This window comes from Heliangelus exortis, chromosome 1 (genome assembly GCF_036169615.1).
Source record: "Heliangelus exortis chromosome 1, bHelExo1.hap1, whole genome shotgun sequence".
NCBI classification, from domain to species: Eukaryota; Metazoa; Chordata; class Aves; order Apodiformes; family Trochilidae; genus Heliangelus; species Heliangelus exortis.
Window position 1 is genome coordinate 160,682,753 of NC_092422.1, and position 21,351 is coordinate 160,704,103.

At 35.7% G+C, this 21,351-nt stretch overlaps 1 protein-coding gene across 6 annotated transcripts in view; it reads left to right on the plus strand.

Moving 5' to 3' along the window:
* Positions 1 to 19,817, plus strand: part of CCDC91 (coiled-coil domain containing 91) — a 107,728-nt gene extending 87,911 nt beyond the window's left edge. For all 6 annotated transcript variants that reach the window (XM_071733396.1, XM_071733395.1, XM_071733398.1 and 3 more), the window contains exon 13: positions 18,649 to 19,817. In XM_071733396.1, the coding sequence (XP_071589497.1) occupies positions 18,649 to 18,771 (123 nt within the window). In that variant the 3' untranslated portion in view covers positions 18,772 to 19,817. The remainder of the gene's footprint in view (positions 1 to 18,648) is intronic.
* The last annotated feature ends 1,534 nt before the right edge of the window (positions 19,818 to 21,351 follow it).

Here is a 21,351-nt window from a genome sequence, read left to right on the forward strand (position 1 = left end):
GAAATTTTGCTTGAGATAAATCTACTGTTTACAGAGGGTAAAAAATCTAATGGACCTTCTGTTTTAGAGATAGAAGGTTGAAATAAGTAGAAGAGAGAGATTTTTAAACACTGAACCATGCACTAGGGTGACAATGTTAAATATTTAACTGAAGCCAATCCCAAAATTAATAACAGATCTTGTCCTTCAATGCATTTTATTCCCCAACAATTGTTTAGTCACCACCCCTTAGCCCCTCAACAATTTTAGTCTGGATGGTTAAACTACTTCTCAGAGAATATTCAGGTGGAAAATTCATTAAGTTACATTTTAGCATTAACTGTGAATTATTATTAATCTTTCCCTTGCCTTCAGCATGCCAGCTATACATTAAGGAATGTAGTAATCTTTATAAATTTGCAATGTATCTTTGGTTTGGATATTTTACTACCTTTTCCTAGGACGGAAGATTAACATCATTTAGTTGTATTTAATATTCAGTGTTTCAATTCTCATTCCCTTTACTGTTGTACCTGTTGGTTTATTTAAGTCAACATGGCTGCTGCAGAGAAGAAAAATAGAAGTAAAGATGATGGGCTCAGTACAGAAAAAATAAACCATTCAAACCAGAATACGATTATTTTCTTTTTTGACAGGGGTAAAAAATAATTGCTATCTTTTTCTTTTTCTCAAATATGGAAATTCTAGGTATATCTGAGTTTCTTTATAAAGTGTCAATAGAGCAATTAGTGCTTCATATTGATTTTTATATTTAAAGACACATTATAAAAATTGCCATTGTTGTATTGGTAACTTGCAGGTGGTAGTCAGTACTTCAATAATTTTTTCTCATCTTAAATGAAAGACATTGTTTAAATACTTAAGAAGGGATTTCTCTGAAACAGGTGTTTGGCACTTGAAAAGATGCAAGTTAATATTTTCCATTACTTTCAATTTTATTGGAATTTCTTGTTTAAAAAAAAAAGTATCATCATACAGTTTTGTTCACTGTATATTCATGAAGAAGCAGTACACATGAGCACATGTAATTTTACTCTCTCTATACTCTAGGTATTTTCAGTGGAAGATATAGAGCCATAACAAGATTAGATTAATAAAAGTACTTGGTATTATTCTAAGTAGCTACCCACACCTACTGTCTTCTTGTCTTGTTCAGCAGCTGCAGCAGCAAGTAGACCTGGCTGTAGTTTTCTCTGTTTCCCTCTTTACTCAGAGGAAAATACACAATTTTGCATTGAGCTTTCCTTAGAAAGAACAGAGAGGGGGGAAAATAAAAGCCATATTATTTTATTGACATCAGAAGACGGACTCAAGGAATATCTATTCTGTCATAGCATCTCTTCCTCCTGGAGAGCAGTCACTCAAAGAATCTTCTCTTCTGGGTTCCTAGCTGAGGATATCAGATCATTGAAGTGTTACAAATTTCAAATTGCAGTGTAGTACTGACATAAAAAAATACCTGTTTGTCAGAGGAGACATTTATGCAGGCTGGAGTGACATCCACAGATTTCAGGGTAAGTTTTAGTTCCTCCTAATATCTGCCACACGCTGGATGAAAAGTTCAAGAATATCACCCTCATTTTGTATATGCCTGCCTCTCTGCCAGTGGTTACCTCAGCATAAGTAAGGTCTCCCAACTTTCAAAATACTTACTTCTTCAGTGAAGATGCAGAGTTAGGAAAGAAAGGAATTATCTCGTAAATCGTGCAGCTTTTAGACACTCCTGACTTACATTGAACTGAGGAGAGTAAGACAGTTGACCTTCTGTTGTTCCTTTCATCTAATGAAAAGAAGGCAGAGAAAAGTAGCATAGTGCTTTCAGTTGTTTTTACAAATGCACTTCATTTTCAGTCACCTTAGGGGTTACTTACAAATAGATAAAAAGCTTTCAGACAGGAATGTGATTCTTCAAGTTCTTGGTGTCCTTGTGAACTGTGCGGAAACTGAGTAAGGCTGAAGTCAATAAATAAAACATGTCCAGGTGTCCTATAAAAATTCTGGCTATCAAAGAAGTTTGCTGGTCACTATTGTACTCCAAGCTAGGATCAGTTTCTATTTGTTGTTAGAAAGGTCAGGAATTTTTTTTCTCTGCTACATATTTTTTTCAAACTTGGACAGTGTTCAGGCTTCTGCATCATCTGCACATGTCATTCGTCTTTTGTTACAAACAAGGCGTTTTTAACTTTTAATAGCACATGAATATTAAGTTTGGTGGAATGGAGGTCTACAAAACTATTCTGTTGTCCAGCTCCAGTATTTTTATTTTCAGTGCTATGGAGTGTAAAGTGTTTATAAATCTCATAGCTCAGCAGTTTCCTGCCTTTTCATCACTACTGAATGCTTTAAAAAAGTAAAAATCATTCATATCTTATAGTTTGCATGTTTGTAGCAGACAAAAATGCAGTACTCAAATGTTATAACTATTATATATGTACTTCCTAATTTTTACAACCCTTAGGTGTGCAAAGGAGAAAAAATACGCTGTTGTAGCTGGCATATGTAGGACAAAAGTAAGCTACAAGAGAGAACATTTTCTATGAAATGAACCTTATGTTGAATAAGTTATTTAGAAAAATTTTCTAAATGGCAAAGATTTACTTCATGAGATAAGTATTTCTTACTTTTATAGTTCCTGAACTACTACCCACATAACCAACCAGCAAGCAAATTTTAATTTTTACATTACCTTATATAGAGTTCTCCTTGACTTTAGCATGTAAATGGCCTATAGAGCTTAGGCATTAAGACTTCAGTAATAATTTAAACTACTGGCTTGTTTTTATGGAGCCCATGTTTCCCTGAAAGACAAGGACCCTTGTTACAAATTCATTCCCATCCTGATTTAAGGGACAAACTGGGAGTGAAGTTATAGCCATTGTGCTGCAATTCACTGTACTACTGTGTGTTCCCATATGATTTGTGCAGCTGTGCCTCATAACCTTTAGAAGAAAGCAAAACCAAACATTGCATTTCTCTGACTAATGTTTACCAAAATATAAGTGCACACTTCAGAACTGCGAATATCCAACCAAGATATTTTTGGGGGTTAGTGTTTAACAGATCATTTTTTCCAATATTATGGAAACTAACAACCTGTTTCAACAACAGTATTTTCTTTATATTTAAGAACCGTTGGTGAGCTGGTATAAGCCACATCTGCCTTACTGTAAAGTGAAGGAAAAATCTGGCAAGGTTCTCTTCTGGTTTTGTATTGAGAAATTATTCCTTTAGTTTGGTAAAAATACAATTAATTTCGGAAACTAGAATTCCAGGTCCATTTCCTGCTTCCCTGACCAGGTGCTTTTGGTGAGGATTTGTCCGGCCAGTGGGATGTGTGGGAGGTACCTCTGTGGGGGTTTGGTATGTGCTAGGACAGTCAACTTAGCTACTTACCATTAACTAGACCTGGAAATATTTTTTCTCTTTTCTGAAAAGGACTTGGAATATTTGGAAAATACTAGTTTTCTCTAATAGCATGCATTTATAGGGGTCAGTTTATTTTGGGCTGTTTCTTAAAGTACGAGTCATACATTTGCCCAGCTTCAGTGGGATTACTTTGGAAAGAAACAAGTATTTAACATTTGGAGAGGAAATTGTACCTTACATTCTGTGCACAAATGAATTGTGCTCCCAATGCTTTTTAAAGGAAGGAAAAAAGTGATCAAGGTATAACCAAGACAGCAGAAAAATATTTATGAGTAAGTCAGAGCGCTAGATTTGGGGAATGTATTTTGTATGTCCATGTTGCCTGTAGAAAACAACCAGGTCTTCGCTTTGGCCTTTTGAGTAGTCACCTATATGGTACACATTTTGGGGTTTGGTTATTGTATGAAACCCTATTCCACTTTTATGATGTTTCATGTGTTACATTTCCTAATTACATATTGTCATACGGATTTCATTTATCAGGAATGCAATTCTAGAACTGTTTTTTGTTTGTTTATTTGTTTGTTTGTTTTTCTTTATTTTGCCTTTGTGGATCAGCTACAAAGCCTATAAAATCTCTCTGTAAAGAACCTTTACCAGTAAGGTTGTGGAAGATGATTGGTCTCTTCTCCTGTTGAGGAGAGGCAGCAGATTTTTTCAGGTTGTTCAAACTGTCTGAGGGACTGTCTGTAATTCACTCCTAAAGGCTGGATGTGTGAGAAGGTGTATGTACTTCAACATAGTTGCTCTGTTTATTCAACCATCAAATTTATCACAGAAGATGGTCAATGAAGCTTTTCTTAAAAAATCAGACTAAAAAAAGTTCTTCCTTTCTGTATCTTACTGCTACTGCTGAAATAATATTTTAGTTCTTTACAATATTGACAGAAATGTCTTAGAAAAAAGGCTGTGTAGTCTTTGTAAGGACCTTCAAGTTTACAGCCCATTTTATCTTAAGAATTAAATCAAATTCATTGGGAATATCAGCAAAGTAGAAGAGAAGTTAAATGTCTGTCTGGTAGCTGAAACATACTATGATTGTAAACAGTCTTTGAAAACAGTAGTATTACCAGAGAATATCCTCCAAGCATCACTTCAATAGATAATAGCAAAGGTGTATTGACTCCTATTATCAGATGAAAAAAAATATATGTTTTTTTTTCTCACTATTGATGTTAATTTTTAAAAATTTTCTACTTTCAAAGGTGGCATTGTCTCTGCAGAAGAATCAGTGTATGTATCGGTGTTTCTGCCACCAAGGAAATGTCAGAAGGCTGGAAACATTTTCATTTTACCCACACATCAGTCTTAATACTTATTACTGGGATTAAAATAATTTCCATAGCACTTTGGCTTTCTACCTAACTAAAAATTAACATAGAGTTTAGTTATTGCTTATCTATATTTTGTCTTTTCTGAAATTATTAAATAGGTCATCTTACAGACATTTAGGATCTAGGTTACATCTTTCAGCTTTATTTAGCAGAGATTTCCTTGACCTTCTCTCATTGACTGCACCTTTGCTTTCCTCTTTCTGTTTCTATACATGCATGATGTAGCTACTTTTGTGATGCATCCATTGGCAATAACCATAGCAAATCAGCAAAATCTCTTGAAACTTGAAGCTAGATGTAGCTTTACATTCACGATAATTACGCCTTCTCAGCTTCATGGGGTGATAGTCACATTTTGATTTAAAATTATTTCTTTTACGTATATTGCCTAAACTTCTCAAATGCGCTCATCTTTTTTTTGTTTGTTTGTTTTAACTCTTCAGTAAACTTGAAAAATTCTTCACTATTTCTAATTAACTATTCATACAACTACGGGCAAATGAGCTGAAGTAAAAGAAACCCTTTACCTTTCAGAAATGTACCAGATGTGAATGTGAAAAGACATTACAGAAGCCGGAGGTAGGGATCTACCAAGAGATCCCATTTTCTTACTTGGGACAGAGGGTGTATCTTTACATTTTATTAGACACACCCAATTCATCTACGTTGTGAGAATACAGAAGGCTACTGTTAGTGTCTCAGAAGAGAGAGGGAGGGAAAAAGTAATAGCTGGAGTAGCACACTCTTACCTTGAATGCAGCATATTTAGGGAAAGAAGATGGGAAAATATGCAATGGAACACTAAAAATATTAGTATATCTTATCACTGTGAATAGGAGGGACCCTTTTTGAAAAACTTCTGTTAAAGACTGGCAGCTTTCATTTCTTGAGTCACGTGCAAAATCATGCATCAACACTAGAAAATTCAGTTTTGAACTCCTGTAGGTAAAACTTATGCCCCTGAGCATTAGCCAGTTATTATCAGAATTTTGATGTGTTACTGTTTTGCAAGTGTGCTTGATTTCAAGCATCAAGCACAGCTTTCTTCTGAAAGTTTATTAGTTTAAGGCAAGTGCAAGTGGGAGAGGTTATGAAAATCAGATTCTTTTTAAGTTATTAATCTCAAGTGAGTGATTCTTTTTTTAATGCTTGCTATATTTTAATATGACTTAGAACAAAGTAAGGTGTCATTACCATCCTTGTTCCTGAATGTTTGGCTTGGCATTTGATGCAAGGCCTCAATTGCAGGCTGAAGTGCCAGCAGCCAAAGCTGAAAACAAGACTGCGGTGGGCAAACTCAAGATTTAATTTCAGAAAGAGTGTTTATATTTTCCCTGGGGCCACATTAATGAGAGTCCAAAACCTAAACGTTACCACCAACACATTTTAACAGACCAGTTTCCCAGTTTTTAAAGTGTGATGTCACCTTGACTATTTTTTTTTTAACTTTTTGTCCTTCTTCTGATTTTAAAAGAAAAGCCATAAAGCTGTATCTTTTTTTGGCTGAATTCAAATATTGCATTTTGGGAACACAAAGTTCTGTGCAATGCGATAAAGTTGCATTTCCAAACATTTAATCCTGTCATCTATTTCTTTATCAACTATTTTTAGTAATTCATCTTTAAGTTACCAATGCAGAACTCCATATTACTATAAAACACCACCATCTGGTCTGGATGTATGTGTTACAGGGGTTCATATGCTGACGTATTGAATCAGCCTGATGTCAGAACATCTATGCCATGCCTTAGGATGAGCTTCTGACCACCAGGTCAGTGCAAAAAGAGACAGTAATGATGGGGTCACTGGGAGTTCCTTAGCTCAGTTTCCTGCTCCTTCAGCTGGGCCTGCTTTGTGGCTTTAATAGGATTAAAGAATCATCTACGTTGAGGCTGTAACAGCACTTTCACACTGCTCCTCTACCCAACTCAAAGAGCAGTATAAATCCAAAGGATTAAGTAAGGGATTTATGGAAAGTTGTAGTGTAAGATGAGCTGGTGCACCTGGCTCTCCTTTTTCTCCTCTGTCAGTAAGACGTACAGAAACAGTGTACTGCAAATAATACAGAAAGGAGCTTGGTGTTTTTCCCTGGACTTTTATGGTCCTATACATTTTGAATTGTTGTTTATAAATATTAAAATGAAATGATACTTTCTGATGGAGCAGTATAGTATTGCAACCTATAGATGCATTTAGACATTTTTTTCAGAGGATCTTACGCCATTTTTCTGCCACTTTTCAATACTGAAACACAATGCATTGGAGAGAATTTTTAATTTCCTGGAAATAATAGTACTCTGTCTTTAAAACAGGAAAGGGAGAAAAATACATCTCTCTGCCACTTATTTAGGTTCATTAAAATCCAGAGGATATTTTTAAATAACCAAAATTATAATTTTTAATCTCCTGGAGTAATCATTTATGCCGAGGAAAGCGATTTAGTTGCAAGTCAATACATAATCCATTGTATGTTTTTTGCAATTACTTTAGAGTAGAATTGCCAGAGCTTGGAATCCTTTACTTAAGTAAAAACTGTTTCATATATCCTTTTGTGCCTCACTGTATAAATCTACAAAGACCAAGATTATGCCCGTACTCTTTAGTCAGGCAAGATTCCAGTTGAAACTGAAATCAAGTGGTGTTATTCCTGAGGAAATACTGTGCTACATAAGCCAAAAGGGGAAAAAAACCCAGGATTAATTATATTACTCAACAGTGAGATGAGGGATTACTGCTCTATTTGAGAACTATTCTTGTGATTTAGATGTATTGTGTTTTTAATCCAATGTCCATCATTATAATTCTGAGCAATATCTCAATTTTGGATTTGCTCTGCAACCACACAATCATTCAGCTTGCTCTGTGAATATATTGCTCACATTAATAAAGGTTTGCAATGTACACTGTACTAATGTCACCCAGATGTATCCATCAGTAGATCATGGTGTTTTTCACATCATTAGGTGATTAAGCAACACCTGAGATTCAGGGAATTGCAAGATGAGACTTCCATATTTCTTTCTGTTGCCCATTAGGAAGGGTGTTTGTGACAGGAGGAAGTTATACATCCTTACACACCTCCAGTCCCCTGTGAGGGAGACTGTCCTGTAGTATTTCTGATTCATCCTTTGGTGTTATAATGGAACAGTATTTTATACTGTGCTTCTGTAGATCTGAGAACTAGAAACAGAACATTTGTTTTAAGATTGGTTGGTTTGCAGTCTGCACAAACCTTTCAATATCTGTTTGAGATTAAGTAAACCAGAAAATCAAAGTTTTTAAATAGATAAATGGAATTAAAAATTTTAAATGCAAGTTGTGGCTCTTATCCATAGGCATTTTCATGAGAGCTTTTGAATGGCTAAGAGAAACTGACAAAATGAAAAAAAGGAAAGAAAAAAATGGATCCTTGTGTATGAATAAACATGGATACCTTTATTTTACCATCCTAAGAGGACATGAGACAGGCCAACTGAATTTTGGAGGGTGACACTATATTTTACTATACTGAATAAGTGAATGTTTTGATGGCTAGTTGAAGATTGTTTTCATTCCTATTAAAATACAACCTCTATTTATTTGCTGTCTTTTTCTTTTAAATTCATTTATATGCTTGTAAAAAAATTCTATTCCAATGTTTTGACATTTCTTAATTCAGATTTTTTTAGGTATGTATAATTAGGTGTTTTGGTACCAAAGTAGTGGTTCCAAATTTTCTTTTTTAAGTTAGTGTAATCCACATTACTTTGTACTTGATGGAAAGTTTAATCAGTTCAGTATGATCAACTTGGATTAATTAAAGCTAAGCGAGTCATGTGCAATTTTATTTTCTTAGTCATAGGTCAACTTCTTGGCTTTTTATAAGTCCCTGTTGTACCATTCTCTTGACATCAAGGGGATCCTAAAGCGTCTTAGGAAGTTAATGATGGATGTGCTCAGCAAAGGCATTTTGGCATGGACCTACGAGGCTGTCATATTGCAAGAGAGAAGAGGCAATTGTTCCATTCTGATCAACACTACTGTGAGTTCTCAGTGCAAAGATCAGAAGTTGGGTCAAGGTCTCTTCTACTCCTAGATTTCTGGGATACCATTTTAATAACATTAGAATTGAGACCCAAAGAGACAAGGATGGAATACATAAGGCCCTTTTTTCTATTATGTTATCATGACATGCAAGGACACTCTTGTGGTCTTCAGATTTGTGTTATAAAGATGCAGAACTCACATGTACCTTACTTAAATTTTAAAAAACAAACAAACCAAAAACCCAAAACAAAACAACAAAACATTTGTGAAGTTGTAATGTGTAGAATGTCTCTCTCCATGTAGCATAATAGGATAAGCCTAGAGTAGTTGAAGGGCCACCACAAAGTCCCATTGCTTAACAGATTCTCTTGACTGTACAGTTCTGAGAGGGAATTAATTTTTTCTTTTGTTCACTGCACAAGTAAAATGAGTAGATAACTTTGTGCACAGGGATGGTTTATTTTGTTCCTAAATGTCTTTTGCTACAGCTGAGGAATATTCAGAGCTCAGTGTTTGTCTGGTTTTTTTGTACTGCTTCTTATTTACACCCAAGTCCTTTTATGTGGAGATACTTTAACCTTAGTAGTTTCATCTGCTTACTTTTTTTTTTCATTGGGTTTTTAGCTGTCAAAGTGTTGAAAACATTTCAAAAGTGGTTATATGCAGGAATTTTTCAAGCTATTTTTTTCCCAAATCTTGCAGCTTCTTAGCTCTGTTTTTCAGGTGTGTCTTTTTCTTTTTTTACCCTTCTGCTGAACTTCTTTTAGAAAAATGAGTGGGAAAGTCAGCCTCACCATGTGTATTTTGATTAATATTTCCTATGATTATTTCCTGCAATTGGATTCCTGCAGCATAGCCAGTCAGCTCAAATTTTGGGACTTAAACAAATAGTCCATGAAGCTATGGAAACATCAAAGAAATAATACTACAGCAATACTAATATTAGATAGATAAGGAACATGAGGTGGTTTGCTTTTTATTTTTTGTATTCAAGTCAGCGTGAAAAATAAAAAAACTAAGCCGTCTTTACACATGTTAGAAATTTAGCAAGATTCTTCAATGATTTATATATATGCAGTTAAAATGTTAATATATGTTGTTTTTCTGCTTTATCTGCAGGCTACTGACTCATAACTTCATTAAGGGTACTTTTCCACTTTTCTCTCCCTTGTCCTCCCTGCCCTCCTTAGCAACAGTTCCTTGTCCTTTTTTTTTTTTTTTTTTAATAATGTAAAACAAGGTATTGCCAAGATAAAAAACTGCTGTTTGTGGTTTCATGTTCTTCATGTTGTTACTTCACTCCAAAGCCTTTATACATACCTGTTACCTAGAAAAGAAGCAGAACTGGTAGTCTAGTAACCAAAGGAAGCTGCTTTGGAGAATGTAGTCTACTTGTGTTGCTGAGAAATCTCCACTGGCTCACAGTTGCAGAAGTAATTTGGAGTTCTGTAGAACATAAAATCTGCAGGTCAGTGTGTTTTGTTGATGTTTTCCTTCTCCTTTAGACTCTTCTGCTTGTGGTGGTCGAAGTGATGACCTCCTGAGAGCCATGTGTACAGAATCTGTGTATGTTTAGAAATAAAGAGGTTGTCTTGTCTTTGATGACCTAGTTGCAGCTGCAGCATTATGAAGTGCTTCTGCAGCAGCTGTCCTGAATTTTGCTACAGTAGTTTGGCTTCAAATTCAAAACTGAGGTTTTCAGTAAAATGTGTATGTCAGTAAGAAACATTAGCAAAAGCTTCTATCCCCTCAGCACTGATGGAGAAGTCCAGCAGTGTGATCTCAAAAATGCCTGTCTAAAGAGCAGAAAATTATCATCTTCGCCTATGACTTCAGGTAGATATTTTTTCATCCTGCCACATCTTCTAATAGAGTTTCATTAAAATGAAAATTGAAAGCCTGGCTGTTAAATCAAGTGTTCATGAAAACTAAGAGAGATTTTTCTCTTTTTCAGCATGTACCAAACTCCAGTGTGTTGTTAGGACACACTTTGTTTTAGAGAAAGCTCATGGCACATAGTATCCCAAGTTCACAGGAATTGTCAAATAATCAGGATGTAAGTCCAGACCCATTGATACCTGAGTAACTGCAGTCTGGCTCCTTATGTTCTCTGTAGTTTCAGCTTTGTATTAACATTGTTTCTCACCTCCCTGTTTGTCCCAATGATTCTCTGTGATGTGTATTATTAACCACCTGCTACATTTCTTCTGAGAGGCAAGGAAATTGTCCTCCTAGTGAATCACCTGTTAATGAAGGATCATATTAGATCCAATTATTTAGAAACCACTCATGGCAATGGAATAGCAGTTAGACAGCTGTGGAAAGATTTACCATAGGATTGCTCAGTCATTCACACAGTTAGGGTAGTTTTTTCAGTTTGTAACCACTGTGAACATTTATGATGCAGCGATTATTTCTATTTTACATATTTATTCCATGATAATGTAAAATGTATTTTCACAGTATTAAAAAATATTGTTCTTATTAATGCCTTTATTTGCTGTTTGCTTTTCAGTTAGGCTTAATTAATCCAGTTCTGTAGATACCATCTTAATACTGCAAGGCAATTCTGTATGACTCACCATGAGCCTATCTGATAACTTTTTTTTTATTTGGTCTGATAGCAATAGTAATTTTTATAAGTAGGAAGATTGCTGTTGCTTTAAACCAAACATCCTTACCCTGGCTTAATTTGGAATGTGTTTGCATACTGACAAACAAAGCATATCTTGGGTATCATATCTAGCACCCAACCCCAGTACTCAGGGAGGGCTTTTCAGGAAGCACAGTCTGATGTCTTCAGGCATTTCCCTGCAGAGATGGTAACTTGTGGTTATGAAGATCCACAGAATCTCTGCCAAGTCATTTGTATCCATATTAAACCAGCGAGAGATAGATCCTAAGACTGACTTAGGAAGTTCAAACAGTTCAGTATGTTCAATCTGATTGCCAGAGCAATCAGCAGTTAAAGTAGCTATTATGTAGCTGTATATTTACTGTATGGCAATAGTCTGTAACTAACTTGATCAAGGAACCCTCTGTTCCCATTGAGTTGTGTAGGTAGCTCACCCTGAAGGCTGCTCATGTGCTTGTACACATAAATATTTCCATTATTATTTTCATGGGTTTAGATAATGCCTGCGTTGCACGTTTTACAGTAGTCTGAGCAGGTGCTGCAACCAATCTCAGTCCTCTTATGCACTCAATGTAGTTTTCTTGCTTGAAAGCAGATTTCCTTCTCTCATTTATATGAAGGAAAGTTAGTATTTTCTTACATTCCTATGTCCAGCTGGGAGACGGTGGAGATTCTGAGAGGGTTGACAGGGTGTTTTCCCATCACCTTCAGCAGAACAGGAAAATCTGTTTTAAAGATGTGTCCAACATGTGGTATTATTTTAATGGCTTCACTGATCAAATTCAGGGCATAAAATCCTTAACGTTTAGAAGTTGCAGCATTATTTATTTAAGGGGAATGAAACATGTTCACATGGCAATATAATTTATTAAACATCACTCTTTCCTAGAGGTTCAGTCCTGAACACTGATGGCTTTCTAATGTGAAGCAGATACTGTATAAATTACAGCCATGAAGAACCTTGTTTTTATATACTTAGTAAGTGTTATCAATAGTAGAAAGTCACAGGTGGACAGAGAAAAATGTCCTGTTCTGGGATTAACTCTAAAATAAGGTTTGCTTCACATATGTACCATATGGATCTGTTTTCCTTCTCATCCATTACAGAAATGAGAGGAAGTATTTCATTGTTTCCTCATCCAACTCTCAGATTTGCAGGTTCCTCAAGGTAATAATTTTTTTATATGGTCTATTTAATGTGCTAGGGAATTTTTTTTAAGCCTTCTGTTGAGTCTGTGGGGAGAAGTTCATGTTAGTGCACTGGGAAAGCTTTCTGAGCCTGTAGTTTTACTGGAAAATCACACAGCTAAATTTCTGCAACTATGGAATTTTTTCAGAATTGCTTCTGGCTCATTCACCAGCGTGGGTTAGTTGTGAGAAAAACAAACTACAAAACCTAAATATCATCAAAATCAGCCAGGCAGACACCTCATATTTGACTCTGTACCTCAGATTTGGCAAATCTGACATATTTGTCCCTTGTATTTCAGGGACATCTACTGATAAAATCTGGGAAGACATTTATGAGTCAATAATTACACTCTAATGTTCTGCTGAGCACTGGGTTTGTTAGCCAATATCCAGTACTGTGTATGCAAAGAATACTAATACTAAGTTGCAGCAGTCCCTTTCAATGGATTGTTGCACACCATGAATTTGGGTAGCAGCAGTCTGCAAAGGCTGAGTTTTTTATGATATAAGGAATCAGGTTTTTTTTCAGAAATAATTTTTCTCTACAGATATTTAAGAAGTGTCTACAGATTTAAAATGCAGTCATTTATCCACTTAGCACTGAAGTTCAGACCATTGTTCAGAAAGACCTTTTCTGAACAAATTTCATACTGATTTAAAGAAATATTACAGATTATTAGAGATGTAGATATAACTGGTATGTGTGATCAGCTATGGAAAATACCCGTAATCAAAGTAAAACCAAAAACTTCTTATTCAATACTTTTACTCTTTTTTAATGTCTGTTCATTATATGTGTTCAATCACATGATAAAAAAGAAGACTACAACTTTTAGTAAAGTTAGTGTTGCAGAGCTAGAATAGTGATTTGGACTGCATCTGCATACATTAGCCATCAGATTAGCATTTGACATACAAGTAAATTGTTCAGTACATATTTGTATAAGTGTGGCTACCATTTTCTACAGAGAGAACTGTATTGGTATAGGAAAGCAGCGTTGTCTGAGAAATAGTTTTCAAAAGACACTCTGTATGATCTTTAATGTTTATACAAAAGAGAAAACTGAAGAGCCATCTGTAACATTAATTTTACTTTCTTTCATGGGTGAACCTCAGGCCACAATGGTATTAATAACCAAGCACATTTTTATTATTGTGAGATCAGATTTTCATCCTTGAATCTTCAGTGCTAAACCTAAAATTATACTTTCCATAAGATATGGTGTTAGTTACTAGTATTGGATAATATAATTCTGACTTGCAGTAGCTATTTATAGTGTCCTGACTGGGTTTCTCTTCTAGCAATATGAAATGTTTAATGAGTTGGGAAGAGCCAACAGAGGAAGCAAAGCACATAAGCAATGAAAATGTATCTATTTGCAGATAGATATTACAAGGGGAGAATACAGAGGTTGTTCATGCTTGGTTATTTGTGTAAGAAACTGTTTTCTCTTTTAGCTGTTGTTCATGTACACTTTCATTCCATTTACAAAAAATTTGAGCTGTATGGTGAAAGCTGAGAAAATGTAGAGCTAAGGATAATTATTGACTTTGGTTTGAGCTCTGGGTTTTTGCAACGATACAGGGGAAACAGAGTGAAATAGAGCAGGCTGGGATGAAAGCAGTCTCCTGGTGACAGTATTCTGCATGGGAGTGTGTGAGCCTTTCTTTTCAGTTCCCAAGTCAAATTCTTGCATTTGGTGATAGAAGTTCTGCTGAGGCCTCTGTTTCCCTTCAGGGCATGCTTTGTGTGGCTTCAAGGCACATCATTCTGGGTGGTCTAAGTATATGAATGAAGTGGGACTCCACAGGGAGCCCCATCCAGTCATCTTTGGCCAGAAGTATGGTGGAATCACACTTAGACTTCAAAAGTGGACTCAAGGTTTAAACAGAAGGAAAAAACATCAGTAAATGTGTTAGACCGTTCTGTGAGAATTGGCTCATTTTTGGAAAATTAATGTCTCTCAATAATTATGGGAATTTTAGGACTGGTGTAGGCCCTATGGAGTTCAGGAACTGCTTTTCCAAATCTTACATAGTCAGTTCCTCAGTAGATTCTGTATGAGTACACAGAGAGCCAACTTCTAGTTCTTTAAAAAAAAAAAATCTGTGCAGAGTTAAAAAGATACTGTTGAGTAACTTAAAATAATGTATTTCAGGAACATTAAAACTTAGAGCTGGTTAAAGCTGTGCCAAGATATGTACAGAATTGGGAACTTTGATCTGGGTATGTTTCACATGGTGGAAGAGAAACACTGAGGGATAGAACACTCTCCTATGAAGAGAAGCTGAGAGTTGGAGTTATTCAGCCTGGAGAAGAGAAGCCTCTGGGGAGTCTTTATAGCAGCCTTTTCACTGTTTCAAGAGCACTTATAAGAAAGATGGGGACAGCCTTTTTTACAGGGCCTGTAGCAACAGGACAAGGGATAATGATTTAAAACTGAAAGAGGTTAGGATTAGACTAGATAGAAGGAAGAAATTTTTACGATGAGGGTGGTGAAACACTGGCCCAGCTTGCCCAGAGAAGTGATACATCCCCCATCTCTGGAAACATTCAAAGTCAGGTTGGACATGGCTCTGCACAAACTGATCTAGTTGAAGATGTCCCTGCTCATTGTAGGGGGGTGCACTAGATGACCTTTAAAGGTCTTTTCCAGCCCAAACCATCCTATGATTGGTAATAACAACAGTGATGGTACGGTGTAGAAAATTGCCCTCTTATGTGACTGATCTGGACCAATATAGTGCATTTTTCAGTATTTATAGAATCAGAACAGTTGGATTGGGTTGGCTGTGCAAATGCAGCATCACTAATATGTATTCATACTGCTTACATTTGCATAAGATTCACATTCAGTTTGGATTTGCCAGAAGTCCACTTAACGTTTGTTAAAATAATAAGATTGTTCCATGAAGTGAACTGGGCCTAAAAATTTAGAGGGAAGACTGTTTAGGAAAGAAAAAAAAAAAGATATAAAATGCCTTACGTATTTTCACATCTCATGGTATGTTATGCAAGCAGAAGCACAGCAGTGCTGAGGCACCATTCAAAAAAATGTGTCTGTTGCTAAGGCTTCATTAAATAATAATTTCTATAATGGAGCTTCATTGGACTGTTTCTGTTTCCTAGTCAGTTTCTCCATTGATGGGAATGTTCTCCTACTGAATACATGTAAATATACCATTCTCAAAGCTAGCATCATTTTGCTCCTTCTCATTTTGTGTTATGTGTAGTTCCCAAGTCTTTTCAGTTTTTCGTCGCTTGGAAGAATTGTAAAACATTCTGCTCAAGGCAAAGCTTATACATAAGCTGCATGGACAAGGGGTAACCAGATTCTTAAGTTTTATGGTGTTGAATTTACATAAACTTTTAACAAGCAGTAAACTTTTCTTATGCACACAGGGAGACTACCAACTAACCACCTGAGTTCAACAAAGACTCCTCAAATGTGTTCTTAATTAGTTTAAGACTTTTAAAATCTTTTTCAAGCTGGAAGAAATCTGCCTGTGTTCATATTGCAGCCAGTCACTAAGCAGATTAAGCATTTACATTAGTACTTTGTGAAATAAATTTAACCATATACAATTTTAGGTTGCTGCCTTGGTAGACTTATCAGAACACACATCTTGTGAGATACTTTGATCTCTTCTAAGCAGAATCTGCAAGGAAGTACTGCAAAAAAAAAAAAAAAAAAAAAAAAAAAAAGATACTTGAGAATTTAGTCAAAGCTCAGACAAGATCTATCAGGGAGTATATATGATATAGCATGCAATAAAAAGAAACTACTGAAAATCAGGTTCATGCTAAGCTTCTCCAACTGGTACCCACCAGAATTAACAGAATTTGATGACAAAATGAGCTCAGAGCTTCTCTTATTCTCTCAAGATATTACAGATGACTTTATGTGAATTGCAGAGTGCCTACTCCTCAGAGAAATGTGTGTCACAAGCACAAAAACATATGCAAGTTTTTCAATGAAAAATGTTATTTATGTTATGGACCAGAGAAGAGGAAGAAGGCAAGATACCTTTCAAATCAGAAGAAATGAGCCATCACAACAGTGTGTTTATGTTGTTCATTTGTTTCAGACTGTCTTTTCTAGATACAGCTTCTTGAGAGGTTAGTTTTATAAGTCTTTCATTTCTTGGCAGTAGCAGCTGTTATTTAAATATATCAAGACCAGACCTTTCTGAAATTTAGTTGAACTAAATTTGCTTTAAAATCTGTTGTAAATCAGTGGGCTAGATTCACATCAGGCTGTGTATGGAGCACAAATGTCTGCTTTTTCTAAGAAATGTGAAAATTTGTACAACAGCTGAGAATTTGCAGTAGAAGTAAAAGCAGACATAATACTGAAGGAGAGTTTTATGATTGTATGTCTTCTAAAAAATATGTGTGTATCCTGCTTGTGACTAGATTTGACACATTCATCTCTGTTGGAACAAAACACGAAAATATTCAAACCACCGGAGCCTGATTTTCATTTCACAGGACCTTAAAAAGCAGCAAGGCACAGGGTCATAAAAATGTTTCCCTTTCTTTATTCAGCCACAGTGCTGCAGCTGTATTCTGGGTGCCTTTTCAAAGTGGGAAGGTATCACTGACTGTATTCTGTATTGGTATTTTAAATGTGTGTCTGTTCAAGAAAAAAAGTCAATCGAAGTGATTATTAGAGCAACTAAGGACTGCTGAATGAAACAAACCCAGTTCCCTCAGTTGCCTCTCTAGATCCTTCACCAGCTTTGTTGCCCTGCTCTGGACACCCTCCAGTACCTCGATGTCTTCCTTGTAGTAAGGAGCCTAAAACTGAACAAAGTTTTAAAGTGTGGCCTCACCAGTGCCTGAGTGCAGCCAGACAATTACTTTCCCCGTCCTGTTGGCCACACTATTTTTGATACAAGCCAGGATGCTCTTGGCCACCTGGGCTCACTGCTGGCTCATAGTCATTTGGCTGTCAGACAGCACCCCCAGGTCCTTTCCAGCCACTCTTCCCCAAGCCTGTAGTGTTGCATGAGGTTGTTGCTACCTGGCATTTAGCCTTGTTGAATCTCATACAGTTGGCTTCTGCCCATCAACCCAGGTCCCTCTGTAAACCCTTCCTACCCTCAAGAGTCCTTATGGCCTTATGCACAGCAGTTTGACACAAGTGTGGAGCTGGACTTCTTCCAAGTATTCCCTTTCTCTTGAGTAACTCTTATGTCATACTAGTTTCATACCACTGCTTTACAATCTCACCTTAGGTCATTGTTACATATGCATTTAGTTGAATTTCTAGGTAATTAATAGTCAATTTGGAAATATCTTTCCATTGTGACATTTTGTTTAACATTGGGAATTTAAAATTCAAATTAAAGGAATTCTGCAGTGCATCTTATATACTAATGTTATGATATAAAGAAAAGTCAAATACCATTGGGTAAACTGTATTTCTATGTCATTTATATGACATAACCTACCTGGTCTTGTTACTGTGTTCTTATCTTTTTTGGTGGGCAAGAAAGGACTGTTGTTTTTATTGCAGGTAAGTAGATAGTTCACATTGTTTGTCAGAAGGGGACTCCCAATAAAGTGTTGGAATAAATAAACTAGGCAGAAACTTTGCTATTTTTCCTCTGGAAGCTGTCTAAACATGATGCCATTTAAATTAACAATAGACTTTGAATTTTTGAATATGTGCTACCTAGTGCTCATTTTAAAGCAGAAGCTGTATCTTTTATAAAAGCAACAGCAGCAATTTTAAAAGATGCTGTGGGGATGTATCAGGTGTGGCAGCTTGGCTGTTTAGGTTTTTCAGGTTTCCTGTGTAGAATGTGACAGCTGTTGGAAAGTTACTTTTAGCCTTACATATATTTTATTTTGAAGCAACTCAAATACTTCACTAAAATATTGTTACTAAATTACATGCAGGGAAGTTACTTAGATTCTTTTGTCGCCAGATTTGGTTCTTGAATATGGTTGAATTTTTTGCTGACTAACCCTGGCATTTATTTCCAGGTTTTCTTGAAGTTGATGGTGGTTTTTTTTTATTTCTACAGCTTGATCAAGTTGTTCGTCAGAGAAATCTGTGTAGCTTGGAACTTTTCCTCTCTTGTGCACAGAAACAGTTAAGTGTTCTATTAAATGAAGAGCCAACCACTACAGGGGAAAACAGAGACTGACACAGTACCACTCATACAGTGATTTATGAATTTGCAAATCTCAATCCAGCAAATGATGGATATATTCTAATCATCTGGAATTGTATCATTGATTCAAGATCTATTTGAAGCTATGCTTGATGGAAGTATTTGTGGATTACACTATTTTCTTATTTATTTCTTTTACTTCTGTTGTCAGATTGCAAATATGAGGGGGAAAAAGCCGTGTGATATATTGATTTTATTTATTTTTTTTTCATTATATTTTCTAGTAGCTCATGATTGAAATTCCAGATAACTGCAGCAATGAAGAAAGCATTTCCTTGATATGTCTGTTCTAGATTTGGCATCATGTATTGATTATAGAATCATAGAATGATGATCAATATTTTTTATATTTTTAAAATGGAGAAAACCATTTAATTGAGCACAGACACCAGTCCATCTCTGTTTCCAAAATGTATGCCCAAGTGCATTGCCTTAGGTGAATCTGAGAAGCTTATTGTTACTTCTTGATATATAACAGGAGAATCAATGCTGAAACATGATTGTTGACAGGCATTTCTTCAGTCTTTTTTGAATGGGCCGTAGTAAAAACTAAACTAAACAATTCATCTTTTTAGCAGAATGCAAAATATTGCCATAATAAATGTATAGAATGTATTTAATTCTGTTTTATAAAGCCAGTTGGATTCCAAAACTCATTTTCTCATGAAAGTACGATTAATGTGACTGACCTCAGTTTCAGGAAGAAGATGGATGTAATTATCTGGAGACTGATACTGCACTGCCTCAGTGGAATTTCTGACAGAATTAGGAGTGCAGCTTGCTGACCTTATGTGCCCTTTCTAAATCCATTGAAGGAAGCAGAAAAACTCCCCACTGACATTTTTTGGACTTTGGATCAAGTGATAGCTCTTTCTGATCTTGCTAACGGCAGCATAGAGTGGAAGTTCTGTGCCTGCACTCTATTGATTGTAGATTTGGGGCCTTAGTTATAAAAGTTCTGAATTAAACGAGGGGAAATGAATGTTCATGCTTAGGAATGTAAATAAAATGAGAATGATCTCTCTTATGGTGAGCTTGTTATTCAATGGGGGACTTAATGGGCACTTATTGGAGTATTTCTTGTTATTTGGTGGTATTTTGGGTTGTGGTTTTGGGGCTGGGTTTTTTTTGTTTGGTTTGGTTTGGTTTTTTTTGTATCAGCAGTTACTTTTCATAAATTGCTTCTTTTACAGCTATAAGGAAATACCAGATGGTTGCATATGTTGTTGACAGTATGAAATGTTTCAGAGATTTTAAGTTTTTATTTAAATCTTAGTCAAAACCAAAGATTTTGTCTTCCGTATGCAAAGGTTGACTGAAGAAGTAAATAACTGGGTTTAGTAGATAATGACCTCACCCTAAAAAATGATGAAAATCCAGTTTTCTTTTTGGTATTTCTTTAATTAAATGATCACTTTCCACTTCTTCTGACAGACAAAAAATACATGTTTATGAGTCCCCTAATGATGAAATTCTTGTCTTTGTCAGCTGCACCATAGATGTCAGGGATGTCTACATGAGGTTTTTTGAAAGTCAAGGCACTGTAAAATGAAATTGAGTGTCTAGTATCTCACAATCTATGTTTAATTGTGAAAATATGGCATGTGCAGATTCCTAGTTGAACTTCTACAGTCTTATTTTTTTACTTCTAGGCCTGTACATGGAATAGTATTTTTTTTTTTTCACTAAAGACTGCAAAGTGATCTTCAGTAAGCAAAACAGCAGAATTAGACCACAAACATACAAGATCAGATTGGGAGCTTGAATTACATTCATAATTCCAGGTCTTGGAGAAGAAATCTCATTATCCAACAGAAAAAGGCCTATCTAGTATGTGAACCCTGGGGGTATGCAATAACCTCTGCCATCTCATTGCACCATGACCTTTAAAGCTAAGTTTTGTTTATCAGTATTTCTGCCTAACCACAGGAAAATACAGTTTTTGGAAACTTGGAATGAGGTAAGGCAGCAAGAAGTTTGAAAAGTCCAACTCCTTCTACAGTCCTGTAGAAGGTTACATCACAGTTTTATTTTTCCTATATACAGACTTTTTATTATTCCTATATGCAGACTGAAGAATTGCATGTAAGAGAAAATAATATTTTCAAGACCTATAGGGCAGAACTTTGCCTCTGAGGCATGGCTGCTAATGTAACAGTTCTGGCAAGACTGAGATGTAATGGGAGGAACATGAAGCCTTAGAAATAATCCTAAGAATTGAAATGCAGGAACTAAAATTCTCAGGCTAGTGAGGCTGCAGTCTGGCTCACCGAAGTTCATATTATAAGCTATATATATATATATGTATGTGTTATACTAGAAATAAACTGTAAATCTTGTTACGTAAAGATGTATTTTAAGTAATCAGTGTGTTAGTGTTTGTTAAATGCTACCTGAAAGACAAAGTAATAGTAGATCCAGTGTATGTAATGGTGTCTTTCCCCGGTGCTAATCAGGCCCATTGTATTTTAACAATTCTGCTTAACAGTCTAGAGAAGATCAGAACACTGGGATTTTTAATTAATACTTTCCTAAGTTAATACTGAATATTGT